Source organism: Saimiri boliviensis, chromosome 8 (assembly GCF_048565385.1).
Source record: "Saimiri boliviensis isolate mSaiBol1 chromosome 8, mSaiBol1.pri, whole genome shotgun sequence".
Lineage (NCBI taxonomy): Eukaryota > Metazoa > Chordata > Mammalia > Primates > Cebidae > Saimiri > Saimiri boliviensis.
In genome coordinates this window covers 114,446,830-114,471,800 of record NC_133456.1, presented here as the reverse complement: position 1 = coordinate 114,471,800, position 24,971 = coordinate 114,446,830, and the positions used below count along the sequence as shown (strand labels likewise).

Genomic DNA, 24,971 nt, shown 5'->3' with positions numbered 1-24,971 from the left:
CAAAGTTCATTCTAAAAGAAATATTTGCTTCTCAACATAAAAATTATCCCTGTTATTGTCTCTAACCTTGTAAATGCCACATTGCTGTATTTCATCACCATTTGCCTTTATTTGCTCTTTTGCTGCCTCTTCTAGCTGGGGGTGCCACAAGGATCGCTCTCATATGATTAACCTAAACTTTGCTTTCTGGCCACTTTCTATGGCATTTTTCTGGAAAAGCAGAGCCAGGAGAATTCTTCCTGGTGCTTTTCTAACTCATCTTCTGGTTTGGGTAGCTTGGTAAGAATAATTATTGAAGATAAAAGAGTATTAGGGAGAAGCATGTTCAGCGATAAATAGAAAAAGTCAAGTTCTGGTATTATTGAGAAGAGGTCATGGGCTGTAACACTCAACTTTCTGACAAAAATCACTGCACAGCACAGAGGAGTGTAAATACGCACCATGGTTTCTCGGCTATTGATAGCTGATCCTGTGCACTTTGCTATAACTTTATCAATACACTTCTTGTGAATTGCTGCGTTGCATTCTGAAAAGAAAAAATTGCAGCTTAAGATTTTCATAGGCTAAAATATAACTAAGTAAAAAGAATGATGGTAATACAACTGAAACCCTCTTACTTACGTCGGCACTGGTATCCCTGCTTGTTCAGGCCCCTGTAATAAAGCACACGCTGATTTATTTCAACGTTGGTATCCACATCAGCACCAACAGCTTTTAGGAGGTGAATGAGATCTCACAACCCCCTAAGAGTGCAGAGCAGTTTCTGATCAGCAACCCTGGTGTATCATTTGCCAAGAGTGTTAACAGAGTGTTTTTCATTTTAAGGTGCTCTTTAAAAAGGTTGACAACTAAATAAATGAGAAGCGGCTGATTTCCTTTTCATTGTTGTATTTTCCAAACAAACATAGAGAAAAAAATGTGTGAACGAAAATGCGTCACAGGCTCTTCGTAGCACATTTCCCTGTGCTAGGTTTAAAAATTCATGGCCCCACTGAACTCACAACAGATGAACAAAGACATCTGTAGCATTTTATTTCCTCTTTCTGAGCATCTGAGAATATTTGCAACTGACAAAGTCTCATATGTGGGAGCGATTCCTGAGTGACATTTATGATTAGAGAGAAAGGAGGTTCAAGTGATTAGATGAAAGCAAGTTGATGAAAACCCGCCAACTCTATTTGGCCTGTGGATACTCTGGTTAAGTGGGAGCTATGTATTAGCAGATTCTGCAGAAGCCTAAAGGGAAGAGCATCCCTTAATAGGCCAGGATGCTGAGAGCCAGAAACAGGAGTCATTTCAAGTCTCCACTCTGTTATAGCCTTAGCCTTTGCTATGTGGTTACTGAGGCTTAAACTGATCTGTGTGATGGCTGTTAAGATACCCAAGAGACTTATAAACATTTAAACCATTAGCTACAATAGCAAAGTGCTGTCTGTTGCAAAAAGTAGTACCAGCACAGTTGAGTCATTAGGTGGGGGAAGTTTTGACTATAAAACTGGAAAACTGTGCTTACAACAAAGATATCTTCCACTTCTGTTCCTTGCCACTCACCCCCAGTCGCCTCCCATTGAGGCAGAAACTAAAATCCCATGGGCATTCTTCCTGACTAGACCTGGCTTCCTTATGAACCTTCTCAATTCAGGCAAGGTTCCTGACGACGTTTAGGTAGCGCTTACTCCAGCTCACCCGCCGTGGTGGAGCATGCCAGTCTAGAGGATTAAGAAGATGCAACAAAATCCATAACTCGAAGTTTGGAGGGAGATGCCAAGTTACTGTACCAGACAAACTCGTGGCAGACAGAGCAAAATGTGGGCTGTGGGAAGAAGGTGGCGGTGAACTCGTGGCACTTGACATGGTGGACCTTTGCCTGCTTGATGGCACCCCGGCGCTGATGCAAAGCAAAGAAGCCTTCCGTCTCATATTCACTCATGTCCTTTGTGTCTACAGGAAGAGAATGGGGAAGAAGGTGAAGTTCTGCTACAGGACTCTTCCTATTCCAGCTGGCTCAGGAGGTGAGGGAGATGGGCAGGGGACCCAGGAGGACCAGCACTGAGTACCTGCAGGAACATTCCAGGTACTCATATGGTGGGTACCACCCTCGGCATCTTTCCTTAACTCTAAAACACAGATTTATCATAGGGTATATTATTAGAGGATGAAAGCCATGAAGCTGGATTGCTGTCTCAATCCTTTGCTCCTCTTTGAGTGGGCTGAGTTATCATCTTCCAGCTTCAAAACCAGAGGTTAGAACTTTCAAGGTATCTATCAATCTCTCTTCATCACTGTCAATGATGACTCAGCCCGAAAAGGCAGGAAGTGGCAAAGGCTTTCCTGTCTGTAATTCTAGAGAATCACATGGTTATTGACAGCATCTTGGGAACAGCATTTCAGAGGCACCAGGATGCTTTACAGCCGGTTGTTGTAGACAGGCTGGGTAGACAGGAGGGAGCTAACTAGAATTTTGTGTGAGGGCAAAGGAACTTTGGGACATTGTGTCCTGGTTCCTGATGTCCACAGTGATCAGACACACCTGCTACCAACCATATTTACCAATGTGGAAAAGGCCAGAAAATTAATAGCTCACTGACGTTTTTTAGTATCTAGCTAATCCTGGGCATTATCTAGTCATCAGCATCAAAGCATCAGATCCAATGTATTCATTTCACCCTGGGTTCACAAATATTGGTGAAAGTGCTTTGGATAGTCACTGTTTACACTGCCCTATACCTGGATGACATCCTTCCAAAAGGTTGAAAAACTAAGAAAGTCAAATTTTGAGAATACTCATAATGCCCTTGCTCAAGCCCAGGTCCTCAGGAAACATTAAATCACAAAGCAGTCATGGTTAAATAGCATGATGGACACTCCAGCAGGTGAGAGGGGATAACGGGAAACAGTAAAGAAATAAAAATAACCATGCTATAGCAAAAATAATACACAAATAAATGTATGAATAAACAAGGATAATGAATTTAAATCCTAGAGTTATAATTTTATAATAGCTTGCAGATTCTTGGATTATTTCTTCTATTTTGTTACAAATACAAAAAAAATGAGGTTTAGTTTAAATAGCAGGCTCATTCTATTTCACAAAGAGTGAATAATACTCAAACTAAATTGTTTCTCTTCTGGCTTAGCAGTGGGAGTAGCCTGACAATGCATTTGAGGAAAATTCTCTTCCAAGGTACCTTATTGTCCAATCCCTAGCAGTGGCTAGGCTACACTCTAAGCAGACAAAGGAGGAACTGTGTGGGTAGAAACCTCTCCCAGGAATCCAGCCACATCCCAGGACATGACTCAAGCCTTCTCTACAGTGGTCCATAGATCTGTTTAATGGCAACCCCAGACAAAGAGAATTTCCAGAAACTCTCTAACAGTTCCACAGATGGGACATAGTACTTTGCCTAATACTTTAAGGTAGGTAATTTAGGTCTTTTTACCTGGAACTAGGCTGGAAATAATAAATTACGCTTGGTAAATGAGGGGTTAAATTAAGGGTCACTGAATTAATCACCTTCTTTCACAAGTTCTGGCATAAATGTGCAGATCTATTTACAACTTGTGACTGGTATAGTAGGTCATTTGTTTATACCATGTGATTTGTTTCTATTCTGGTCCAGATGCAATAAAATAAACATAAAAATACTTTTAAATGCAGGGAATGGAAGTGAATTATTCCGGGGACCCTATACAGGTTTTTTACTGTAAAAAATATATATGTTTATACATATATTAAACATATTTTATGCATATATATCTAAACATGTTTATAAGATATATATTAAACATATTTTATACATATATATCTAAACATATACTTATAAACTATAAATATATATAGTTTATATGTATAATTTGTACATTAGACTATAATACTATATATTTTAAAAATATCAGGAATTTCCAGAAGTGAATTTATACGCTGCTCTTTCCTGTGACTTCCTTTATCCTCTGTTTCAATCGTTATTCAAAAATAAATGTAAAAACATAGAATGATTTAATTCTTTTGGTATTGACTATATTTATTTCTCTATTTACTGGTGTGAATGAACTCATTGATTGTTGTAATTTTTTTTCTTTTATACTACTAGATTCTAATATATTTATGTCATCTAATCTACCATTTGTTTGTAGTCACTCAAATCACAAGTGACTACAAACAGCTTTGAGTAAACTGCTTTGCCGAATGTGCTAAGGAAACATGAGATGATTCCTCACCCTGCATGGCTAACAGTCATGTCAGGGAGCTGTGGACAGGCAACAGCTAACCTTAAGAGGCAATATATGACGGTGTGGAACAGACTCAGAGATATGTGTACCCATATTTTTTAGGAGGTAGGAAAAGAAACGGCAAAGGAGACCAAGAAGAGGCAGCTGAAAAATTAAGATGAAACCTTGGACAGTATTGCATCAGGCAAGCCAAAAAAAAGAATGGAGTTTCCAGCACTGTCTGACAGAGAAGTATCAAGGAGATTGAAGACTAAGAAGCAGGAACCGCTTGTGAGAACTCATAATCTTGGAGAAAGCCATTTTAGCAGATTGGTTGAATTATAAGCCAGAGTCCTAGGGTCTAAGAATAGAAATAGAAGGGAAGAAACAGAAAGTGATAAATACAAAATGCTTTTTAAAGGACTATGTCAGGGAAAGAAAAAAAAAACACTCATGGAGGTAAAAAGGTGAAAAAAAGAAGAGATGGTGTTCAAGACTGGGGAAGATGGATAATACAGTATGTCTTGGCAGTGAGGAGGAAATTGCAGAGAGAAGGGAGAGTTGAGGATGTCAGAGGCAAAGTGTATTGAAGAGCAGGACTGCTGGGGTGAGGGGTGGGCAACCAAGAAAGGGAGCAGCTGTCTCAGAGGCAGAGGAGCAGGAGGAGAAGGCTGCAGGAGGGAGCTACATCCTAAAGTGCAGAGACAGGCAGAAGATGGGGTATCCACCAATTGTCCTGGAGGCAAGGTCAACCTCCCAGAATCAGAGGAGAATGAGGCACCCCCAGAAACCATGGCAGATGGGAATGGTAGTAACAGCCATTGTGTGGAAATCAAAAAGAAAAGAAGGAAATTTGTAAGGGCCAAGGTGAGTCCAGCTGAACAGTTCAACAAGCATTCGTTGCATGCTTCTTACATGCCTCACCTGAAACCTGGCAACAGAGTTAAAGGAATTAATGAGATGCGCATTGACAGTGGCGGTCCTGCAAGGAGTTAAGAGTCAGAAGGAAAGACAGTCAGTGTGGCAAATGTCAGAACAGAGATATTCACAGGATGCTACGGGACCATGGAAATGAGGGAACTATACCAGCTAAGGCAGGTGGAGGTAGGTGAAGGCGAGAAGGAGGGAAGGTAGACAAGAAAGGTCCTGGCAGAGATGTTCCTGTGCTGAATTCTGAAGGACAGATAACTCCTACTACTGTGTGGAAGAAGGTATGGTTGGGAAAAGCCAAAGGTGCTCTCTCTGGGTGGAAGGGAATGAGCAAAGCTACAGAGCTAAGGTTCCTTTGTGTGTGTGTGTGTGTGTGTGTGTGTGTGTGTGCGCACGCGTGTGTGGTGGGGGGTAGGGGTCCAAAACTAGCTGGGCATTGCCAGAGTGCAGAGGGTAAAGCAGAAAAGATCAGCAGTCACTTCCAGAAGATGTGTAGGTTTCAGATAAGTTTGAACATTTTCCTGCAGACGATTTGCAGATGCTGGAACGCTGCAGCAGGGGCAGAGGCTTGATGTGGTTGGATGGGAACTTGGTATCCTTCCTTCTAGGACCACCATAGGAGAATGGGTGGGATATGGTAGGAGGTAGTAAGGATGCAATTAGATAATGACATGGAAAAAAATATTGACTAGACAACATGAACACAAAGAACTGATGCATTCAGGGAAGGTGAAGAAAAAGGAGACAATAAAAATTACTTCCAGGTTTTGTGGAGTGAGTTATTATATAATTGAGATAGTGAGTTACAAAATAAACAGGTTAGTCATGAACATGGTATATGTAATTTTCGATAGTTTTTAATTTGGCCCCTTCAAATGTGTAAGTACAGGAAATCTAATTGGAGAGGTCTGCTAAGATGCTAGACATAGAGTCTGAACCATAGGAATGTCATCCAATAGCATCTGTTTGTAACACACTCAGCTGAATGACTTTTCCTAGCAAAGCCATGGAGAATGAGAGGGGAGAATGCAAGTTTTGGAGATCAGAACACCCATGCAAAGAGGGAACTAGTGAGAGAAGGGTGCCGAGAAAGGCTTATCATGGGAAGTGAGGTAGGGAGTTAATGTCAGAAATGGACTAATACATGGGGTAAAAGAGAGACTGGATGAAAGGCTAATACTTATTGGTTGAGAAGAAGGGCAGAATTGACAGGGGAGGAGGATGAGCTCTGGGAAAGCAAGTTCTGAGTGTGAGCCCCTGGAGGTGGAGAATTCCAAGTGATGATATATGGGGTGAAGGTTGGTTACTGAATGGAAAGAGAAGCATAGGAAGGTGTGAAATAGAAAGGGGAGCATGAGACAGCCATGGAGAATTCTGAAGCCACAGAGTAATAATAGGAGAACAGAGGAAGAAGAGAAAAACGGATCCCTGCTCAAAAACCCAACACACGGGGATTTCAAAGAGAAAGAACAAAGCAGTCTCTTATGGGAAGCTGAGCCTTTACTTCCTGGTGAGATAGAGGAGTTAAGGCTTCCATGGAAGAGAAACACGGGAGTCATGATACTATCTCGTGTTATCCAAATTTGAATTCCTCATCCCCCATTCATTTTCCTCTTCTTTCCATATCTGCCACCACTGCCACTCCTACCAAACTTCCCAGTCTAGCTATTTTAAGAGATTCTCAACATTTTTTTTTCCCTTCCTTCAACTTATGTATTTAAGGAGTAATTACTATTATTATTATTATTATTTGGAGACAGGGTCATGTTCTGTTGCCCAGGCTGGAATGCAGTGGCACTATCTTGATTCACTATATCTGTGAAGTCATGGGCTCAAGTGATCCTCCTGTCTCAGCCTCCCAAGTAGCTGGGACTACAAGCATGTGTTACCACACAGAGGTAATTTTAAATTTTATAGAGACAGGGTCACTCTACATTTCCCAGGCTGGTCTTAAACTCCTGGGCTCAAGTGATCCTCCTGCCTTGGCTTCCCAAAGTGCTGGGATTACAGACATTAGCCATTGCTCTAAGCCTCATTTTTAAAGAATTATAAAACATCTCAACTGTGTACATGTAACAGGTATTCTGTAGATGTTTCACCTGCACTACTGTGAAATCTTGCTATGGCTGTATTTTCGTATAGACCCTTCCTTTAATTTTATTCCTGTAGCCACACCCCTCGACCATATTTTTATCACCTTTCCATAAGTGAAATTTTGTAGACTAATACTGTGTAATTCCTTAAGAGAAAGTACATTCTTCCCATTAGTGCAAAGCACAACCTAAGACTACACACTCCTCCGGCCCTCCAACATCTCTCCGACTCTTCGTTCTGGTTTCAGCAGGAGCCTGCTAGTCTACCTACGCTGTTTTCCCCGACGCCCTCACCCGTGGCGTATCCTTCCTCAAGCCTTCACTTTTTCCTCCTGTGAGGCCATCCCTCTTCTTTAGAAAACTCAACTCTTCCTACCCTTTAATGTGCACACTGTGGAACTTTCTGAAATGAAGGCAACACACACAGATCTCTGGGTTAATCAGTATTTGTGTGGTTTAGGTTATAATTTTATCTAATGGTTTAATCTGTACCACCTCGTCAATCTGGGTTCATGTTCCCTGAGTAGAAGAACACGTTTTGCTTTTCTGAATCCTTCAGAAGACGATTTTTTTTTTTTTTTTTTTTTTTTTTTTTTTTTGAGACGGAGTTTCACTCTTGTTACCCAGGCTGGAGTGCAATGGCGCGATCTCGGCTCACCGCAACCTCCGCCTCCTGGGCTCAGGCAATTCTCCTGCCTCAGCCTCCTGAGTAGCTGGGATTACAGGCGCGCACCACCACGCCCAGCTAGTTTTTTTGTATTTTTAGTAGAGACGGGGTTTCACCATGTTGACCAGGATGGTCTCGATCTCTCGACCTCGTGATCCACCCGCCTCGGCCTCCCAAAGTGCTGGGATTACAGGCTTGAGCCACCGCGCCCGGCCCAGAAGATGATTTTTATAAGCATTCTTTTTTTTTTTTTAATGTATGAACCTAATTTTTACTTATTATTTTATTGTTTATTGCATTTTAGGTTTTGGGGTACATGGGAAGGACATGCAAGATTGTTGAAAAGCATTCTTAGAAGGAAGTGGCATCCTGTACTCTCCTACTCGTCAACAGGAAATTTTCTGGCTAGGTTATTCCATAACGTTGATTTTTAAATTAGGTTTTTATATACATATAAAAATTTAGAGATGGAGTGTCAATTTGGATCCAGATATTAAAAGTTTTAACTATTACAAAGTTTTGTTTTTAAAACATTTCCTAGGCTTATGTCATTATTGTTTGTGAAATATCATTGTTTTTGCCCAACTGAATTTGCTCTCATTCTAATAAAGTATTTAAGTTCCACAGGAATAGAAGGAATATCCATGGAATTGTTTTACAAAGCAGAGATCTTAAAATCATTTATCAAAAATACCTGCAATCTGATGAAGGACCCTTTTTCTTTGCTTTCTTTCCTTTCCTTTTCTTTTCTCTTTCTCCCTCCCACCCTCCCTTCCTCCTTCCCTTCCTCACTTTTTCTCTCTCTTCTCCCTTCCTTCCTTCTCTCCCTCCCTTCCTCCTTGCTCTTTCTTTCTTTTCCTCTTCCTCTCCTCCCTTCCTTCCCTTCTTTTTTGACAGAGTTTCACTCTATCATCCAGGCTGCAGTGCAGAGGTAAAATCACTGCTCATGCAACCTCGACCCCCTGGGCTCAGGCGCTCCTCCCACCTCAGCCTCACAAGTAGCTGGGACTACAGGTATGAACCACCAACTCTGGCTAATTTTTGAATTTTTTGTAGAGACTGTGTTTTGCCATGTTGCCCAGGCTGGTCTGGAACTCCTGAGCTCTAGCGATCTGCTTGCCTCGACCTCAAAAAGTACTGGGATTACAAGCATGAGCTGCCATGACCAGACAGAACCCTTATTTTCAGCTTACATTGGGTCATGCTTTAAACTAATGGGAGGAATATATTTCTTTTCTTTTTTTTTCCTAAATGGAGTTTCACTCTTGTTACCCAGGCTGGAGTGCAGTGGCGCGATCTCGGCTCACCGCAACCTCCGCCTCCTGGGTTCAGGCAATTCTCCAGCCTCAGCCTCCTGAGTAGCTGGGATTACAGGCACGCGCCACCATGCCCAGCTAATTTTTTGTATTTTTAGTAGAGACGGGGTTTCACCATGTTGACCGGGATGGTCTCAATCTCTTGACCTCGTGATCCACCCACCTCGGCCTCCCAAAGTGCTGGGATTACAGAAGTGAGTCACCGCGCCCGGCCCCTATTTCTTTATTCAAGGAATTGAACATCATTGGCATTATTATTTAGGTCAGTACTTTCACTTTTTATGCAAATCTGGTTATTCAAATATCCTGCAATCATTTTATCTCAGCCAACTCAAAAGTTATACTATATGTACTATATATCTACAACTTCCAAGAAGAAAAAGAAATAAAATTTCAGAGTCCATTTTTCCCTTCTCAGTAATCCTTTCTTTTTAAAAATTTTATTATAGAACATTTCAAATATATGTAAAAGTTGAGCAAATACTATAATCGATTTTCAAGTATCAATCATTCAGTTTCAGCAATTATTAATTGATGGCCACTGTCTTTCAATATACTCTGCCCATCTTACACCCCAGGCCACTTGATTATTTTGAAGCAAAGCCATGGTATCATATTATTTTATCTAAAATATTTTAGTATACATCTTTAAAAGATTAGCATACCTTTAAAAAAATCATAACCACAATATTGTTACCACACCTAAAAGATGAATCACCATACCTCAGTATCACCAAATATCTGGTGAGTGTTCAAGTGTTGCATGATTAGCTCATAATATTGGTTTCTCTGATGAATTTGTTTGAATTTAGACCCTGAGGAATTAAGTATGGTAAGCCCAAACTCAGAAAGCACCATACATGTATAAAGTCAAACTAACTTCTTAGTAGTAACAATAATTTAGGAAAAAATGAAATCAGTTTACTATCAGTAAGTTTACACGTCCATGCTGTGGCTTAGGATTTTATAAGTAGGGGGATTTGATTCACACACACCGCCCTGACAGCCTGTCTGAGCACATTGTATGGGGAAATTTAACTTCTGTGGCCAAAGTCCATATGTAACATGGAACCAAAAATCTTTAGCGATGTGTTTTCTCACCTTTTCTTGTTCCTAAAAGGACTTGAGGTGACTAACTTTAAGTACTAGCGTTTTGTTACTAGTTTTATGGAGCATAGTTATCGACTTCTTACTTACTTTGTATTCTATTGATAGTACGGTAGCTTGTTATAGCACATCATTTAAACATAGATAATGTGTACACACATCACCACACATGAACGGTCTTTTGTATTTAGACTGACTTTCCAAACTAAAATAAAGACAGATGCTAAGAGCACTGGGCATATGGATTCACATCACTTAAAAACAAGCGCTGTACATATTTTGTATTTCTATGTTTTTCTGGCCCAGTTAGTGTCTTTTCAAGTCATGCCTGAGCACCTCTGAGAATTTTAAGACAATTCTGTGCTTCTCTTCTCTCCCAATTCTTTTCTATGATAATTGCAAAAGTAAAATAAGCTGCATTTGAGGAGAAGGCTATGCCCTCCTCACCCCCAAACAGAAAGAAGAAATGTCACTTGCCACTCATTTCCAGAAAGTATCTTGCATTCATTAGCATTCGGCCTTGAGGTTTCAGCTCTAACTGGTTGGGAGAAGGAGAGAAACATCAGTCAGAATGTGAAGCAAGCCCTGAGTTCAATGACATCACTGGCTACTGACGATGACGGGAGATTTCCAACACAGAATACAGTAATTGTTACTTTACACTGCACTCACGCTCACTGTCATCGGAAGACTGTAGCAACTGTGACAGCCACCTTTCTTTTCTTAAAACGTCCCAGCAATTCATTCATTTTTATTTGGAGATAAAAACTTGCATAAGGAAGAAATAAAATCCTAAAACAGATTCTATTTGGTTTTCTTGCCTGTGATGTTGCTTATCTGAAGAACTGCCACAGGGTAGACCCAGATCTTCATCATGACAAAAGAATCACAGGCACGGGAACCGGCTTCCTTGGGGAAAAAGTTCTTTTGGAGGGAAAGATAAATCCTGCCTCTTTGAGGCTGCCTCCAGACCCCTGTCTTTCTTTCTACCTGGGATGCATGTCTAGGTTAATCAGGGCATTCAATGGGGGCGGCTTTTCTCTTTCACAGAGAGAAACTGTATGTATAGGAAAGTCTTGGATGGCCTACTAAAGAAAAATTTAATTACACTGGTCTGGGAAGGAATTTATAAATGCATATAAATAGATATTTCAGTGCCATATTATTATGTAGAAGAGACCAGAACAAAGTGTCATTTTAAGGGTTGATGTAGGATCTCCCGTAAAGTGACATAAGGAGAAGAAAAGACAAATCCAAGTCCAAGACAACCTAAGCACTGTCATTAATCTATTAAACCATCCCACAGTGCCAATAACAGACCAACAAGAATAAGAAGGAAGATGACTTGAAAGTCATGATTGGTCATTACGTCCATCCGTTAGCCAGGTTAGCCAGAATAACTAAGAAATAGCAAGTAATGTCCTGTGGAACTCAGGACTGAATTTGAATCGTGGCTAAATAATTTTCTGGTTATGTGACTTTGTGTAAATCACTGACACAATAGCAGTGCCTATGTCATAGCATTACTGCTATGAGAATTTTATGATAAAATAAGCTTGTACTGCTGTGACAACTGTAAATTTTCATGAGTTTCAACAGATTAATGAGAAGAAACGTGCTTTGGACATGGCATGCATGCACCATTGTTCTCTGGCTTGTGGAATAAGGAGAAAAGATGAAGGCAAAAAGGGAGATGAAAAAGCCAGGGGCAAGGGGCCCATTGCCAACTGGAATGATGAAAATTGGCACCGGCTGACCACAGAGTTGGCAATATTCAGTATTTAGTAGAGATGAAGGAAATTAAACTAGTTAGCTACTGGAAAAACAGCATCCGTAGAAAGTCACATTCCAGTACATTTTGGGGAGTGAATGAGAGACAGCCATAAAAACTGTCACAACCTCGGGAAAACAAAAGGCGTGTCTCAATATGGCGTTTAGCAACATGAAAGGCAAATTTGAAAAAATCATTTTCTTTAAAGAAATTAGTGTTAGAAAAGCAGAATCCAATGGAAGTAAGGGAAAATGTAAGTCCCAAACAACCTGTTGGCCCTTAAAATATAATACAAGTAAATTAAGAAATAGCCTTAGGAAAAAAACAAAAACAAAAACAAAAAAACCCACCAAAGCTTAAAAATGCAAAAAGTGTGCTAGTTGGTTAAATGAGCATCTGAATACCACCATGGGCTTATGTCTAAATAATCTTAGAATGCAAAGAAAAGTCTGGTAAGAATGAAATTAGCAAAATTCTAGGCAAGAAATCATATGCAGCTTGAAGAGATACAACTACAACAGCAAGCTGCCTGTCAGTGAAGACTACTTAACAAAAAGATACCTGTCCCCAACTTATCCTTTCATTAATTGAGAAGGAGACATGAATAGAATAATATTTTTAACATTGGGGGACTGATGACTCTTTTAAAAAAATAATTAGGTAGGCCAAATAAACTGGTCTTCCTCAGTTTCCCCCATTCCTGCTTCTGTCTAATAAAGTGATTAGGTTCGCTGCCACCTCCGCCTCCCGGGCTCAAGCAATTCTCCTGTCTCAGCCTCCCGAGTAGCTGGGATTACAGGCACCCGCCACCCTGCCTGGCTAATTTTTGTATTTTTAGTAGAGACAGGGTTTCGCCACGATGGCCAGGCTGGTCTTGATCTCCTGACCTCAGGTGAACTGCCCACCTCAGCCTTCCAAAGTGCAGGGATTACAGGTGTGAGCCATCATGCCCGGCCCCAGGAACCCTTTCCCCAAGCCTACACACAAGTGCTGAGTAGATACTGCTCAACCAAATTACCTGGATATATCTAAGCATGGGCATGGGCACCTCTGAAAAAAAATATTGGCATATATTTGTCTCTAAAAATTAGTGACACAAGCAAAGAGTTTTATACTTTCTTAAAAAGCACTGCTTTTTTTTTAGGTCAAAAATACAAAACTGACACAAAAACCTAGTTTTTAGGCTTACATCATTCCCATTTGAAACCTGTGACTTGAAAATCTGGGAGGATTTCTTAAAATCCGAGTTCTTGAAAATATTTTGGGTGGATTTCTTAAAATCTGAGTTGAAAGTCTTTTTGGTGGATTTCTTAAAATCCGAATGACAGAAAGTAAGGAGCAGAAAGTCATGATTCTCTCTTTTGGTATAGACGATATAAACATTTGAAAACATTTTCTGAATTTCAGATCATGTAAAAGCAGTTTCTTACTGATATATTTTCCTTTATTTTGTGCCCCAGAAATTTTCATTAGAATTTTTTAATGCTTTCATTCTTTTAACCTTCCTTTTAACATTTGTAAATATTTGCTACCGTGATCTAGGTTTTTAACAACTTGGAGTGCTGACATGAATTGTGTATGATGTACTTCTCAGTCAAAATAAGCTAAGTGATTTTATGACAGCTGACAAGAATTATAGAAACTGTCAAAGTATGGAGAGACAAGACTAAACATTAAATGGATCTTTGTTCTATCCTCTCACATTCTGATAGCTTTTTACTCTAAACATGTATGGACGAAGTTTAATAAGATTAAGATTTTTATATCTCAACATGTTCTGAGTCTATTGGGTTAAACAAGTAATTTCTAAGTTTAAAAGCATTTCTTCTGGCAGTTCTGTTGAAAAGAAAAAAAAACAAATAAAATAAAAGCATTAGAATTGTCATTTGATAAATCTTGATTAAGTCTTATATACATTCCTCCAAAACTGAAAAAGTGAATGAAACTGACAACTGGATTGATAGATTAAAAACTCATCCCGCAATCAAGGGGAATTTGTGATAGTTCCAAGCCTGCTTTAACAGTTTTAAATAAATAACAATTTATCATAGCCTAAGAGACTTTCTACATCTGTTTGATGTAGGCATCAAAGAGATCTGAAGATGTCAATGAATTCTACAGCCCATGAAGGATAACCATTGCCATTATTAAATCACCAGTAAGGAAGTGGCAGGGAGCCTGGTGACCCGAGGCCAGTGTAATCACACACCTTTAGACTAACATGGGAGTTCTGAGCCAGTCATCTGCTACATGCTTAGGTACATACACTTTACACAACATTACCCATATTTCTGTCTTCCCGTTGTTCTTCCTGCATCTCTCAGCCAGCGAGTAAAGCTCCACAGTGGTTTCGGAGATGAGGTCTACGTTTTTGCCTTTCACAATGATCTGCATGACTCTTCCCTTGTTGATGTGGGCATCAAAAGTGCTATCCCAAGGTGGGTACATGGTAGGCTTTTTCTGGATATACATCTGCCCATTCTCTAGGAAGAGAAAAGTATGTTCTCATTACTCCTTCAGCCAGGCCTGGAAAACAATTCAGTTCAATTCAACAGTAGCAGCTGCTCCCTCTGTCCTATAGAATTCTGCTGGGAAGACAAAAGTAGCACATAAACAATCAGACAATATGGGAAAGAATGAGACAGTCCCAGGTCTAGATGCAAGGTGATGCCTTGAACCTTATAAGTCCAATGTAGATAATTCAGACATCAATCTGCTCATGCCTTGGGCTGGAAATCGTTACCGAAACACCAGGTGTTTGGGTTAGGTTCTGCTCCTCACTGCACAGAAAGCCGATGGCAGAGATGACGAGAATTGCCAAGGAAGAAGGCTTTAACAGGGTGCTGCAACTGAGGAGAGGAGAGCTCCGTCTGAAATCCATCTTCCTGACCGACTAAAATTAGGGATTTATATAGCAGGGAAGAAATGTAACTTTGTATGAGAAAACAGAAACAGGAGGGGTGAGGAAGCAATCATGATGAGCCAGGGGCTGGCGCTTCAGTCTCTGGATGCCATGATCTAGTGAGTTTCAGTTCCCTAATATTTTCTGAGAGGCGTGGGGATCCTTTCCTGAGGAAGAAACTCAGATAAAACAAATGTAAGTTTTAAGCTTTAAGACCGGAAGGGTCCTTTTCTATAATCATTCAAAACCAACTGTCAATGGGACTACTGGTTTGCTTTCCAAATGTTCTTTTCCTATTCCACAGTTAGTTGATTTACTTTGGGTGTAAACACCTGAGCAGCTAACTTGAAAAAAACCTGTTATGCCTTTGAAATCCTCCTTTGTTCATCTATGAAGTGTCGATCCTATGACTGCTTTCGTTCACTGGCCCATAGTCAATGTAAAACTACTGTGTGTTCATCTGAAAGACAAAGTGGCATAATTTAAGCACCTAATGAACGCTCCTTTAAGAAATATTTAAAATTTTTTCCATTTGACATAAATACACTAAAAGGCAATAACGAGCCATTATTTCCTTCTCTAATTCTTGGACGAAGATACATTTGACATGTATCATGCACCTTCAGCAAAAGCTGATGAACAACTCAGAGAGGTGGTGCTGGTCTTCACCCATGGAGCCAGCGAGGCTGAAGCAGACTGCAAACCTGCAAGTGAGGAAAGGCAGGCAGGAGACCTGGAAATGCTAAGAATCTGCAGAGGGGAAGGTCGGTTTAGGGGAAACCTCCCTAAAGCTACTCAGTGATTGGCAAAGAGTTTACTAATTAACGCGTTTTTCCTGTCTTTCATGCACATTGGATTTTCTCTGGTATTTATTGTTTAATCATTTCAGAAGCAGAAACCCACATTTGAGTGTTTGTTTCTTGTGATATAAGCACATTAAGTGGCAGATTTAACAGTTCAGAGATGTCGATTAAGCAAAAGGGGAAAATCTGCTTAAAGTCAGGAAATAAAGCCTTTCTAACTTTCGAGGGCCCCTCTATCCAACATACAAAGCTAAACAGAGCAGGCGTTTAGCATTTGTTAAATTAATATTTATTTTGGGGGTATACAAGGAGTTAAATAAGCTTGAAACTCAAATGTAAGGTAAACTCGGCTAGGAAAGATATAAACCATGAGACTACTAAAGGTGGAATAGAAAGGGGAAATTTTTTATGGGTTGGTTAAAAAAAATTTGGACTGGCGATTGGGCTTTTTAGAAACCAGTGGCAATATCAATGATCATGGTCACATTTTACTTCCACAGACCTGAAGCTCCCTTTTCTGATCATTCCTTTTGACTATAATCATTCTCTGTGCCTGGAGAAAAGGGCCAAAGATCCCCAGAGAAGGGGCAAAAATTCGTGAAGCAAGGTATTTTTTACATTTTCATTCACCAGGTTTGTAATCACCTACACAGAGGACCCCATCTATCTAGAATGTTACCATTTCCAATGACTCACAGCCCCACTGCCCTGTGGCCTGTTTGTCCCTGTTCTGTTGGCTTAGTATAGAAAATGCAGCCTTCCACCCCAAGAAATAAAACGTGTTTAAATTCTGTAGAAGTAAATATTGAATGATAATATTCAGAGTGACTTCTTTTCAGAACAAACCCCAAAGAAAATCAAAAGCAAAAATCTCTAAACTCCCTCCAACTCCACAGGCTAATATTTAGGAAAACCAGTTTCCTTCTTTGACAAGGTCTCTTGATCCCCATGGCTGATTAGACCAAGTTCAAAGGCAAGGGCAAAAGCAAAAGAAGGGGGGGAAAGGCCCTCAGGAGGCAAATGTCAGGGAGACCTGAGACGGTAAAGAGAATTGGATCCAGGAGACCCATTAAGTCAAAAGCGGCTTTGAAAAACTCAGACATTTTACACTTCAAAGATGTCTGTGACATTTGAAAGGTTTTAGGTTGGGAGCAAGTGGCATTCACACTTTTAACTAAACAGGAGAGAACTCTGGGCAGAAAGGAAATCAAGATGATTCAGACAGTCTCCCCGGCTTTGATGTGTTCAGAGTGGCTGGAAGGATGAAGTCAGCTGTGAAGCAGAGTCTTCTGGTTGGAGTGCAAAATAGTAGGTTTGGGAATCCCACAATCTGAATTGTGAGCATCTAGCAGGAGGTTCCCAACATCTGCGTCAGTTTCTTCTTGCATCTGCAAATGTCCCTGTTCACAGGCCTTTGTAGGACAACCCTTTATAAAATAACACACTTCTCTGCCCACAGTTCCTCTCTTTCCGTTACACTGCTTTTTGTTTATATTTTTGTTTACTGTCACCTTCTTCTGCAAGAATAGATGCTCTAAAGGGAAGGAAGTCTTCCTGAGTTTTCAGCTTCTTTGGCTGACTTTTTCCCCCTCTGTGCTCTGGCCCTAGCCTTCTTGCAGTGGTCTGCCCATAAACACTTTTGCCTAAGTGAAGTGTGATGGCTTCCATAGTTACTGCAAACCTGCATCCACCGTCATTCTCTACAAAGTGTCTGCTAAAGTCAAAATGCATGTAGGAAACCAAGAAAAGCTATGCAGCCCAGACAGCTGTGGAATGTCGTCTCCCTCCTACTCTTCCCTTGGAAATCCATGACAAACTTACAATGCAGAGGTGAGGATCTCAGAGAGTGGAAGCCGACTGTCGTGACCACAGAGAGATTCCCTACATGTAAGACTGCTGGAATGGAACATTCTGAACCCACAAATGGGACGTTGGGTGGCTGTCCCACTCCCCCCCATCCCCGCCCCCCGGCTCGAGCTACCTGTAAATATTTTAAACTTGAAACATCATTATTCTGTTATTCAGCCAAGACCTTAGTAAGTGCAAAAGTACGTGTTCTGAAATTTGGATTCTAATGGCTAATTATAGATGCTTTGTAATATCCACTGCAGCTTTGTCAAAGCAGCAGTAAGCAGACTTTAGAGTTGGTTGGAAGATTATACAGTCTTAATCTAGCTAGACTTATTTAACGTAACCAGGCTTAACCACATAGGGCCATGTTCTACTTCAGCTCATTCGAGTTCCTTCCTATTAACCCCTTACGTAATTTCCTCAACCCAATTTTCTCTTTGTATAAGCGGGAAAAATGACACAGTGAAATAGAGCCACCAGTGGGCCATTGGGTCCTGGTTTAGAGTCCATCATGAAATGTGTGTCCTCAAGGAAGTCCTTGGCTTTGTTGGGCCTCAGTGTCCTAAACGGCAGGATTGGGTTCAATCAGATGATGTCACATGTCCTGGAAGACTTTGCTTCATACCTAGTTCATAGCAGGATGCTCCTCCTCCTCCTCCCCTGCTTTAAAAACCCACTCAAGCTTACCTGATTCGACATACTCTTTGACGAGCACAGCACAGTAAGGGTTAACAGCCTCGCCCTGACAAGACTGGCAGGACCCACAGTCAAAGTTGGACAAGCCAATCCGAAGAAATGGCGACATGGTTGCACCCTGGAAAACAACAAAAGACAAACGCTGCTTGGGGGCTCTGAGAGACAGTATTTTTGGTGCCCCATGTCCAGTTAGCCAATGCTTTATCGCGGACAGCCAGAATCTCCAATGGGTCCACTATCCATCTGAACGAATGCTTTCACTTCCCCTTCTGCAGAGGACACTGCTGGACTCACCCCAAACCACACACTGACTTGCCGAGGGGAGCGGCTTTCTGGAAGTCTGCACTCAACCTCGTCAGTGAGAACGAACTCAAGAGTTAATTCTACCCAACCTAAGGGAGTGAGGCCTAGTGGTGGCAGAGTGAGGCCAAAGTTTTCCAACGTTTTATGTCTTCTGTTATTCAAGTAGGTGCCCAGGAAACAGCACACAGTGATCAGAAAATGAGTTTATAAAGAGCGAGTCTATTTTAGTCACGCTAGTTAAATATGACACCGCAAAATTCTTACACGGTCTATTTATGTGTGTAATGGGATTGGCCCAAGGCATTCAGCAGCTGATCCTTATTTACTTTGGACATTTTCAAAAAAGTCTGCTTTCTTCACAGTTACACACACACACACGTGCGCATGCACACACACACACACACACACACATAGCCTTTGAACATAACAAACCACGCAGACAACTCCAAACTCACTCACTACTATAGAATAGGGCTTTATCATCTAAGGGTGAACAAAATACTTGATAAAAGCCCCAAAATCAGTAAGAAGGTTTTTCAAGAGGTTTAGGTGAAAGTTACCAAAGTGCTGGCTGCAAATCCAGAGAGCTAGTCTAAATCTTCTTCTATTGTTCCATTGTTAAATGTCCTGGCCACTTATGTGAACTCAATACTTTTCTCTTTTACCTACTTTCCCGAGGTCTCATTAATCTGAAATTGTCATCTGATAGTCAGTGAAAAAGTTACTTCCTTAATCCCTCTCTCTTCTTGACTATTTTATGCTCATAATATTTTCCAAGCTTTCATAAGTAAGCCAAAGAAACAAAGCACTGGTTCTTTTTTGCCTTTGTATAAAGAAAGAAAACTATTTGAAATAATAAAAACCTGGAAGTGAGAATGAGTAACATAACTGGAAACTTTGGACCTGTAATACCCCATCTGGCGAAGCTGTGAGGGATCTCCAGTATGCCAAATGCCAGTGTTATCTGGCGCTACAAGAGAGACAGATTAGGAGCTTTTGACAGGTGCTGTTAATTTCACAGATATTAATGAAGTCCTAGTTTCCTGCAGAGTTTGGAAAGTTTATCTGAAGGAGATGGTTGTGTAAACATCATGATTTGTTGGGTTCTGTATCTATCATGCTGCTGAATTAGCAGGTAGATGACGTAAACATCTGTCTTTAGGGGGCCCCCTTGGCCCTATGAGTTTAGAATTCCTAGGCAGGAGTGGGGCTAACAGCTGTGAGTTCTCCGGAGACAGTTTCTTTGAGAATCTCTTCTTTCCTGGGCCACTTGGGTCTTTTAGACAAAACTTCATTTCTCCACAAATCAGGAAAAAGTCACTGAGAATCATCTTCAGTTATGGAAGTTTTTGCCATGTAGGGACTTTTTGAAGATTTCCTTAATTCTTTTTGAGTCTGGAGGGATCACTGACTCATCAAACCTGAGTTAAAGCACTCTAGCCTTTCCTGGTGTCGCTCCACTATTCCCAGGTTGGCTTTCTAATCAGGCAACAGCAGCCCAGCAGGTATCTGGGAAATGCTGTCTCAGGAAAAGATGGAAACCTCCGGGGTGACCAGGGCTTTCATTACAGCAAGGAAGAGAGCTGGGGGCAAACCCCTCTCTCCTCCGGAAGGTCTTGCCTAGACAATGATTTCTTACTTAATAAGCAATACAGATGATAAGGACATTTTGCCAGATTCACTTGCAATATTCTGTTACTTCTAAGCATTTTGATTATTTGTCCAATACATGTATGTTCTGTTTGACAACCAAGTCAGTATCCCTCTTTCTAAAGGTCTGGTCACAGTGACATGTACTTGACATATACTTGACATCTAGAAGACAGAATTGGTATTTGTGGGGCAAGTGTCACACATCATTGAATAGAACCTCAAGCTCAGGAGTGAGTTTTTCAGGCAGATGGCAGCATTTTACACCTGAACTACACAGAGTGCTTTTCTCCATGTAGTTCAGAGAGCTTTTCAGGTGACCATAACAAAAAATGAAGACGACACGCAAAGTAAGAAGTCTCTCAATATTTCCACCAATAAAAGAAAGTTATTAGTTTGATCTATTTTCCCTCATTTTTTAAAATTAGCAAGTTTTGTGTTTTTCTCTACATGCTATGATCATCCTGTGGGTATGGAATTATATTTGGCTTTTTAATTTAATATTTTACTATAAAAATTTTCAAGTTTCTTTGACATCTTTGCAGGCATCCTTGTCATTCTTGTATGACATTCTACTGTCTGTAGCTCTATGATCTGGTTTCCTAAAGTCTATAACTACGTATTTAGTCTGTTTCCAACTCCTGCACACTAGAAATAATGCATCTTTAAGATAACTTTTTTTTTTTTTTTTTTTTTTTTTTACAATCTTTTCCAGATTTAGGGATATTGCATCAGACTACATCACCAGAGTATTACAATATTATTAATCAAGTGTTATTCCTATTGGTAAGGTCTTATACATTTAAGGGAAATAACCAAACTTAAAGATAAAGACCTACCCAGGGAGATCGCAATGGTTGGTGCAACAGAAATAAGTTAATGTCATTCTCACATAATATAGGTATACATATTTGTAAGAAAAGCACTGTTTATGACCCAAGGAAAGAAATTGCAAAGGCACAAATTATACAAGATACAAAAAACACAGTTGCAACTAATTGTGGAAAAATGTCCAGCCATGTGAGCAATGTAAGACATTCAAAATAAGATACTATGTAATTGCATTTAAAAGCCAAAACAATATGAAGAAAAACATCAGTGGTTGCCAGGAGTTGGAGTAGGGAAAATCAGAATGAGCATAGGCTGGGTGAAGACAGAGCTGTTCTTCAGCTTGACTGTTCTAGTAGTCACAGAAGTCTGGACTTAAATTCATGGAACTGTACACCAAAGTCAAAAGTGAACTTTACTATATGATAATTTAAAAACCAAAAGAAAAGAAATACATGCAATTGGCATTTTAAGGCATGGATTATAAATACAGAGATTATAAAGTAAAAAGAATATATATGAAAAAGCTGCATATTAAATTAAAATCTTAATCAAAAGTGGCCTCAAATTACTAAAGGGAAATGATCAGATCCTTTAAAAAAAATAAAATAGTTTTGGCTCTGTGGTATTTAAGCTCTTTTGAATATTTACAGTTAGGCAACACAGCTGTGAAAAAATATTAGAAATTAATAATGCATTTTCTTTGAGGCTAAATTAACATTTAAGTCTTAATTTAAATGTAAAAAGTGTTATATTTAAAATATATAATAAAATAAGCTGGGCATCTGGCTTATGCCTGTAATTCCAGTACTTTAGGAGGCTGAGGTGAGCAAAGTACTCGAGACCAGGAGTTCGACACCATCCTGGCCAACGTGGTGAAGCCATCTCTCTACAAAAAAACAAAAATTAGCTGGACATGGTAGGGGGGCATCTGTAATCCCAGCTACTCTGGAGGCTAAGGTAGGATAATCGCTTAAACCTGGGAAGCAGAGGTTGCAGGGAGCCAAGATCACGCCACTACACTCCAGCCTGGGTGACAGAGCAAGATTCAGTTTCAAAAAAAAAAAAAAAAGAAAATAAAAAATACATAATAAAAACAATAATATGTTTTTGCCTATGCAATTATCAAATTTTTGAAATGCTCTTACTTAACGTTGGTAAGGACAAAATGAGTCACACACTTTCATACAATGCTGCTGGGTATGTAAATTATCAGAATCCATTCAACAGACACACGTGTGTGTGTGTGTATAAGTACATATTTGTGTGTGTATATGTGTGTATCCATGTGTATGTAAAAATATGTGTAACTGTCTGTCTACATTAAGAGACGAGAAGATGTGTGATGTATATACAAGAAAGAAATTCACATAAACAAGTTTTGTGGGTTCCCTTTTTGTGTTCACAGGGGATGGCAGGGAGAAGGGGGATTTCCCTGAGTATTAAAATAGAAAGGAGAGTTTCTGTATACAAAAATACAAGTGCTGGAATAGCAAGCCTCAGGACTAAGCTTGTGTGATCTGTCCTGTGTGCTCTGCAAATTTTAGTTGGTCTCATCTTCACTCTCCATCCCACATGTGATCTGAGAGACCGAGACAGCTGTCCCTTCATCCACTAAGATGAACTCTAAGGTTCAAGAAACAAAAGTTACCCAGGGGTCGAGGGTTCAGGGCTTGGCTCTGTTATCATAACCTCCTAAATTCCCACAGCTACAGGAAAAAACACACCCTTGTTGGTCTCACTAATAATAGGAGTAATCAGGTGAAGTGTGAGACCCTTCCTAACTGATTTACAACCCAGACCCCTGCAACTCTTACTGGACAGGGGACCATCCTTCCAGGCATTCTTTCCTGACAAGCAACAGCAGACTTCAAGCCGGTTTCAGCAGCTTACAGATGCTGCATACAAAACGTCATTGTGTCCGACAATTTGCCTTCTGATGTAAAGAGCCAAATTTAGCACTTCATTTTAATGTTAAAACTCTGCCTCAGAGTGAACATGGGATGTATGTTACATTTATGTTTACACGTGGCGCATGCACTTAACTCCCCTCACAAATACGGATGGCTTTTCCCTGAAACTTTCTGAACATATCTGACTCTATTGTGTAATATGGACCCTGGGAGGCAGAAAACCAGCCTGCACTTTCCCTCTCTGAAGAGAGAGCACCTTTGGTACCTCTTCCCAGTTTGCAAACTGATACTGCCAGTAAAGCTCTTTTCTACTCTTAGCCATCCTGGTGGTCTTTGTGTAATACATGGCAGTCTCATACTTTACGACAACAATCTGTGTCACACAGTCGTCTCTCTCCTGGATATCTCCAAGGGGACCTTCAACCCACCAGGTCCCATACATAACTCCCCACCTTTCCTTTCAGACTTGCCTCTTGTTTCATTTTGCCAGCTCAGTGCTTCATGCTGTGACGCTCAGCCTCACCCGCGGCTTCGACTTCACCCTTCCCCTCATGTCCCACAACGCGCCTGCTTCATCTCCTGCTCCACCAATTCTGCATCACGTCTCTCGTGACTCACTGCAGCATCTTACCCTGCCTCCTCTGTCCAGCCTTGGTCACCTCTCCATCTCCATCAAGTCTCCACACTCTAGCCTGAGCGATCTTAGGGTCTTGCAAACTGCTGCTGTTTCTCCAATGTGCCATAGGTTTCTCAGCTTTGGACTTCTAGTGAAGCTGCTTCCTCTCCCTGGAACGCCTATTTCATTCCATCATCCCCGCCTCCCTCTTCCTCATCTTTCAAGTTCCTGTTCGGTCTCTAGCTCCTCTTTGAAGCCTTCCTTTCCCCGCCCCATGGCCCTCCCATCAACACATCTCCATGGGAAGTTCTCGGCCTGGCTCCTGCAGTTCCCTGAGGGCACTGCTGGACGGCACCTGTCATTCTGATTTGCGTCACACCTGTCATTTCTCAAGTCCGAGTGGGGTTGATCCTGCGGCTCCAGCTCTCAGCCCTCTAACATGTGGACCTAGTAGAGCCCCACCAGGGTGCCCCCTACTTAATTCTTTAGATGTTATACACACTCAGAAGAGGGGTTCAACTCCAACAACAGAAGTCTCTCTGCTCTCATCTGCAATACATTTAGCAAGAACCCCTCAGAAGAAGCACATGTGGGTGCCTTACTTCCCTCATCCCCAATGAGGACAAATGATTTCCCTCTGTGATCACATTCCTTTGGAGATGCGGTCAGCTGGTGGGATAGGGGAAGAAACATAGTGCCCGTGCCCACACTACCGTATTTCCCTCGAATGTGCAGTTGGGTTTATGGGTTCACGTCTGTTTTCCTCAATAATTTCAAGGGAAGGAGCAATGTCTCCAACAACTATGCTCCTCCAGAGCTAATCCCCCTTCTGATACATGCTAGAGACTCTGCATTTTTGCTTAGGGAGTTCGTTTTCAAAAGCAACATTTTACCACATCTCTTTACCTCAAGCATTTGTTTTACCTGCAAGGGTATACTATGGTCAAATTAAGTGACAGACAATTACAGAGGGTGTCAAAAGCAAAGGAAGCAGCCTGGAACATGTTATAGGCAAGAGATCGATGCCCTCCTGCACAGAACTGCTGGAGTTATTTAAACTCTCTAAGCCTGCTTTCTCATTTGGAAGTCACTGATACTACCATTACTCACCTCAAAGGACCATGAGGATTAAATGGGCAAATATACCCAAGGTGCTTAGAATGGGGCTGGCTCAACATAAATGTTCAATAAATGTTAGTTATTATTATTATTACAACTCTGATATATTTTCTAATGGGTCTTCTTGACTTTACTGGCGTGTACCAAAAAGAGCAGGAGGAAAGCAGAAAAAGTCTTTAAGGAGCATATCTGGGCTA

General features: G+C 40.8%; 1 protein-coding gene across 5 annotated transcripts in view; it reads right to left on the bottom strand.

The window, feature by feature from the left end:
* The window catches only part of PRKCQ (protein kinase C theta), a 138,928-nt gene that overhangs the window by 61,550 nt on the left and 52,407 nt on the right, over positions 1-24,971 (bottom strand). For 3 of the 5 annotated variants that reach the window (XM_074405083.1, XM_039478655.2, XM_039478656.2), the window contains exons 2-7: positions 18,337-18,463; positions 14,377-14,576; positions 10,800-10,860; positions 1,779-1,941; positions 622-653; positions 441-526 (exon numbers count right to left, since the gene is read on the bottom strand). In XM_074405083.1, coding sequence (XP_074261184.1) covers positions 441-526; positions 622-653; positions 1,779-1,941; positions 10,800-10,860; positions 14,377-14,576; positions 18,337-18,454 — 660 coding nt within the window. In that variant the 5' untranslated portion in view covers positions 18,455-18,463. Of the gene's footprint in view, positions 1-440; positions 527-621; positions 654-1,778; positions 1,942-10,799; positions 10,861-14,376; positions 14,577-18,336; positions 18,464-18,639; positions 22,205-24,971 lie in introns of those variants that run through there. The other 2 variants (XM_074405082.1, XM_010349688.3) reach the window with 2 other exon arrangements.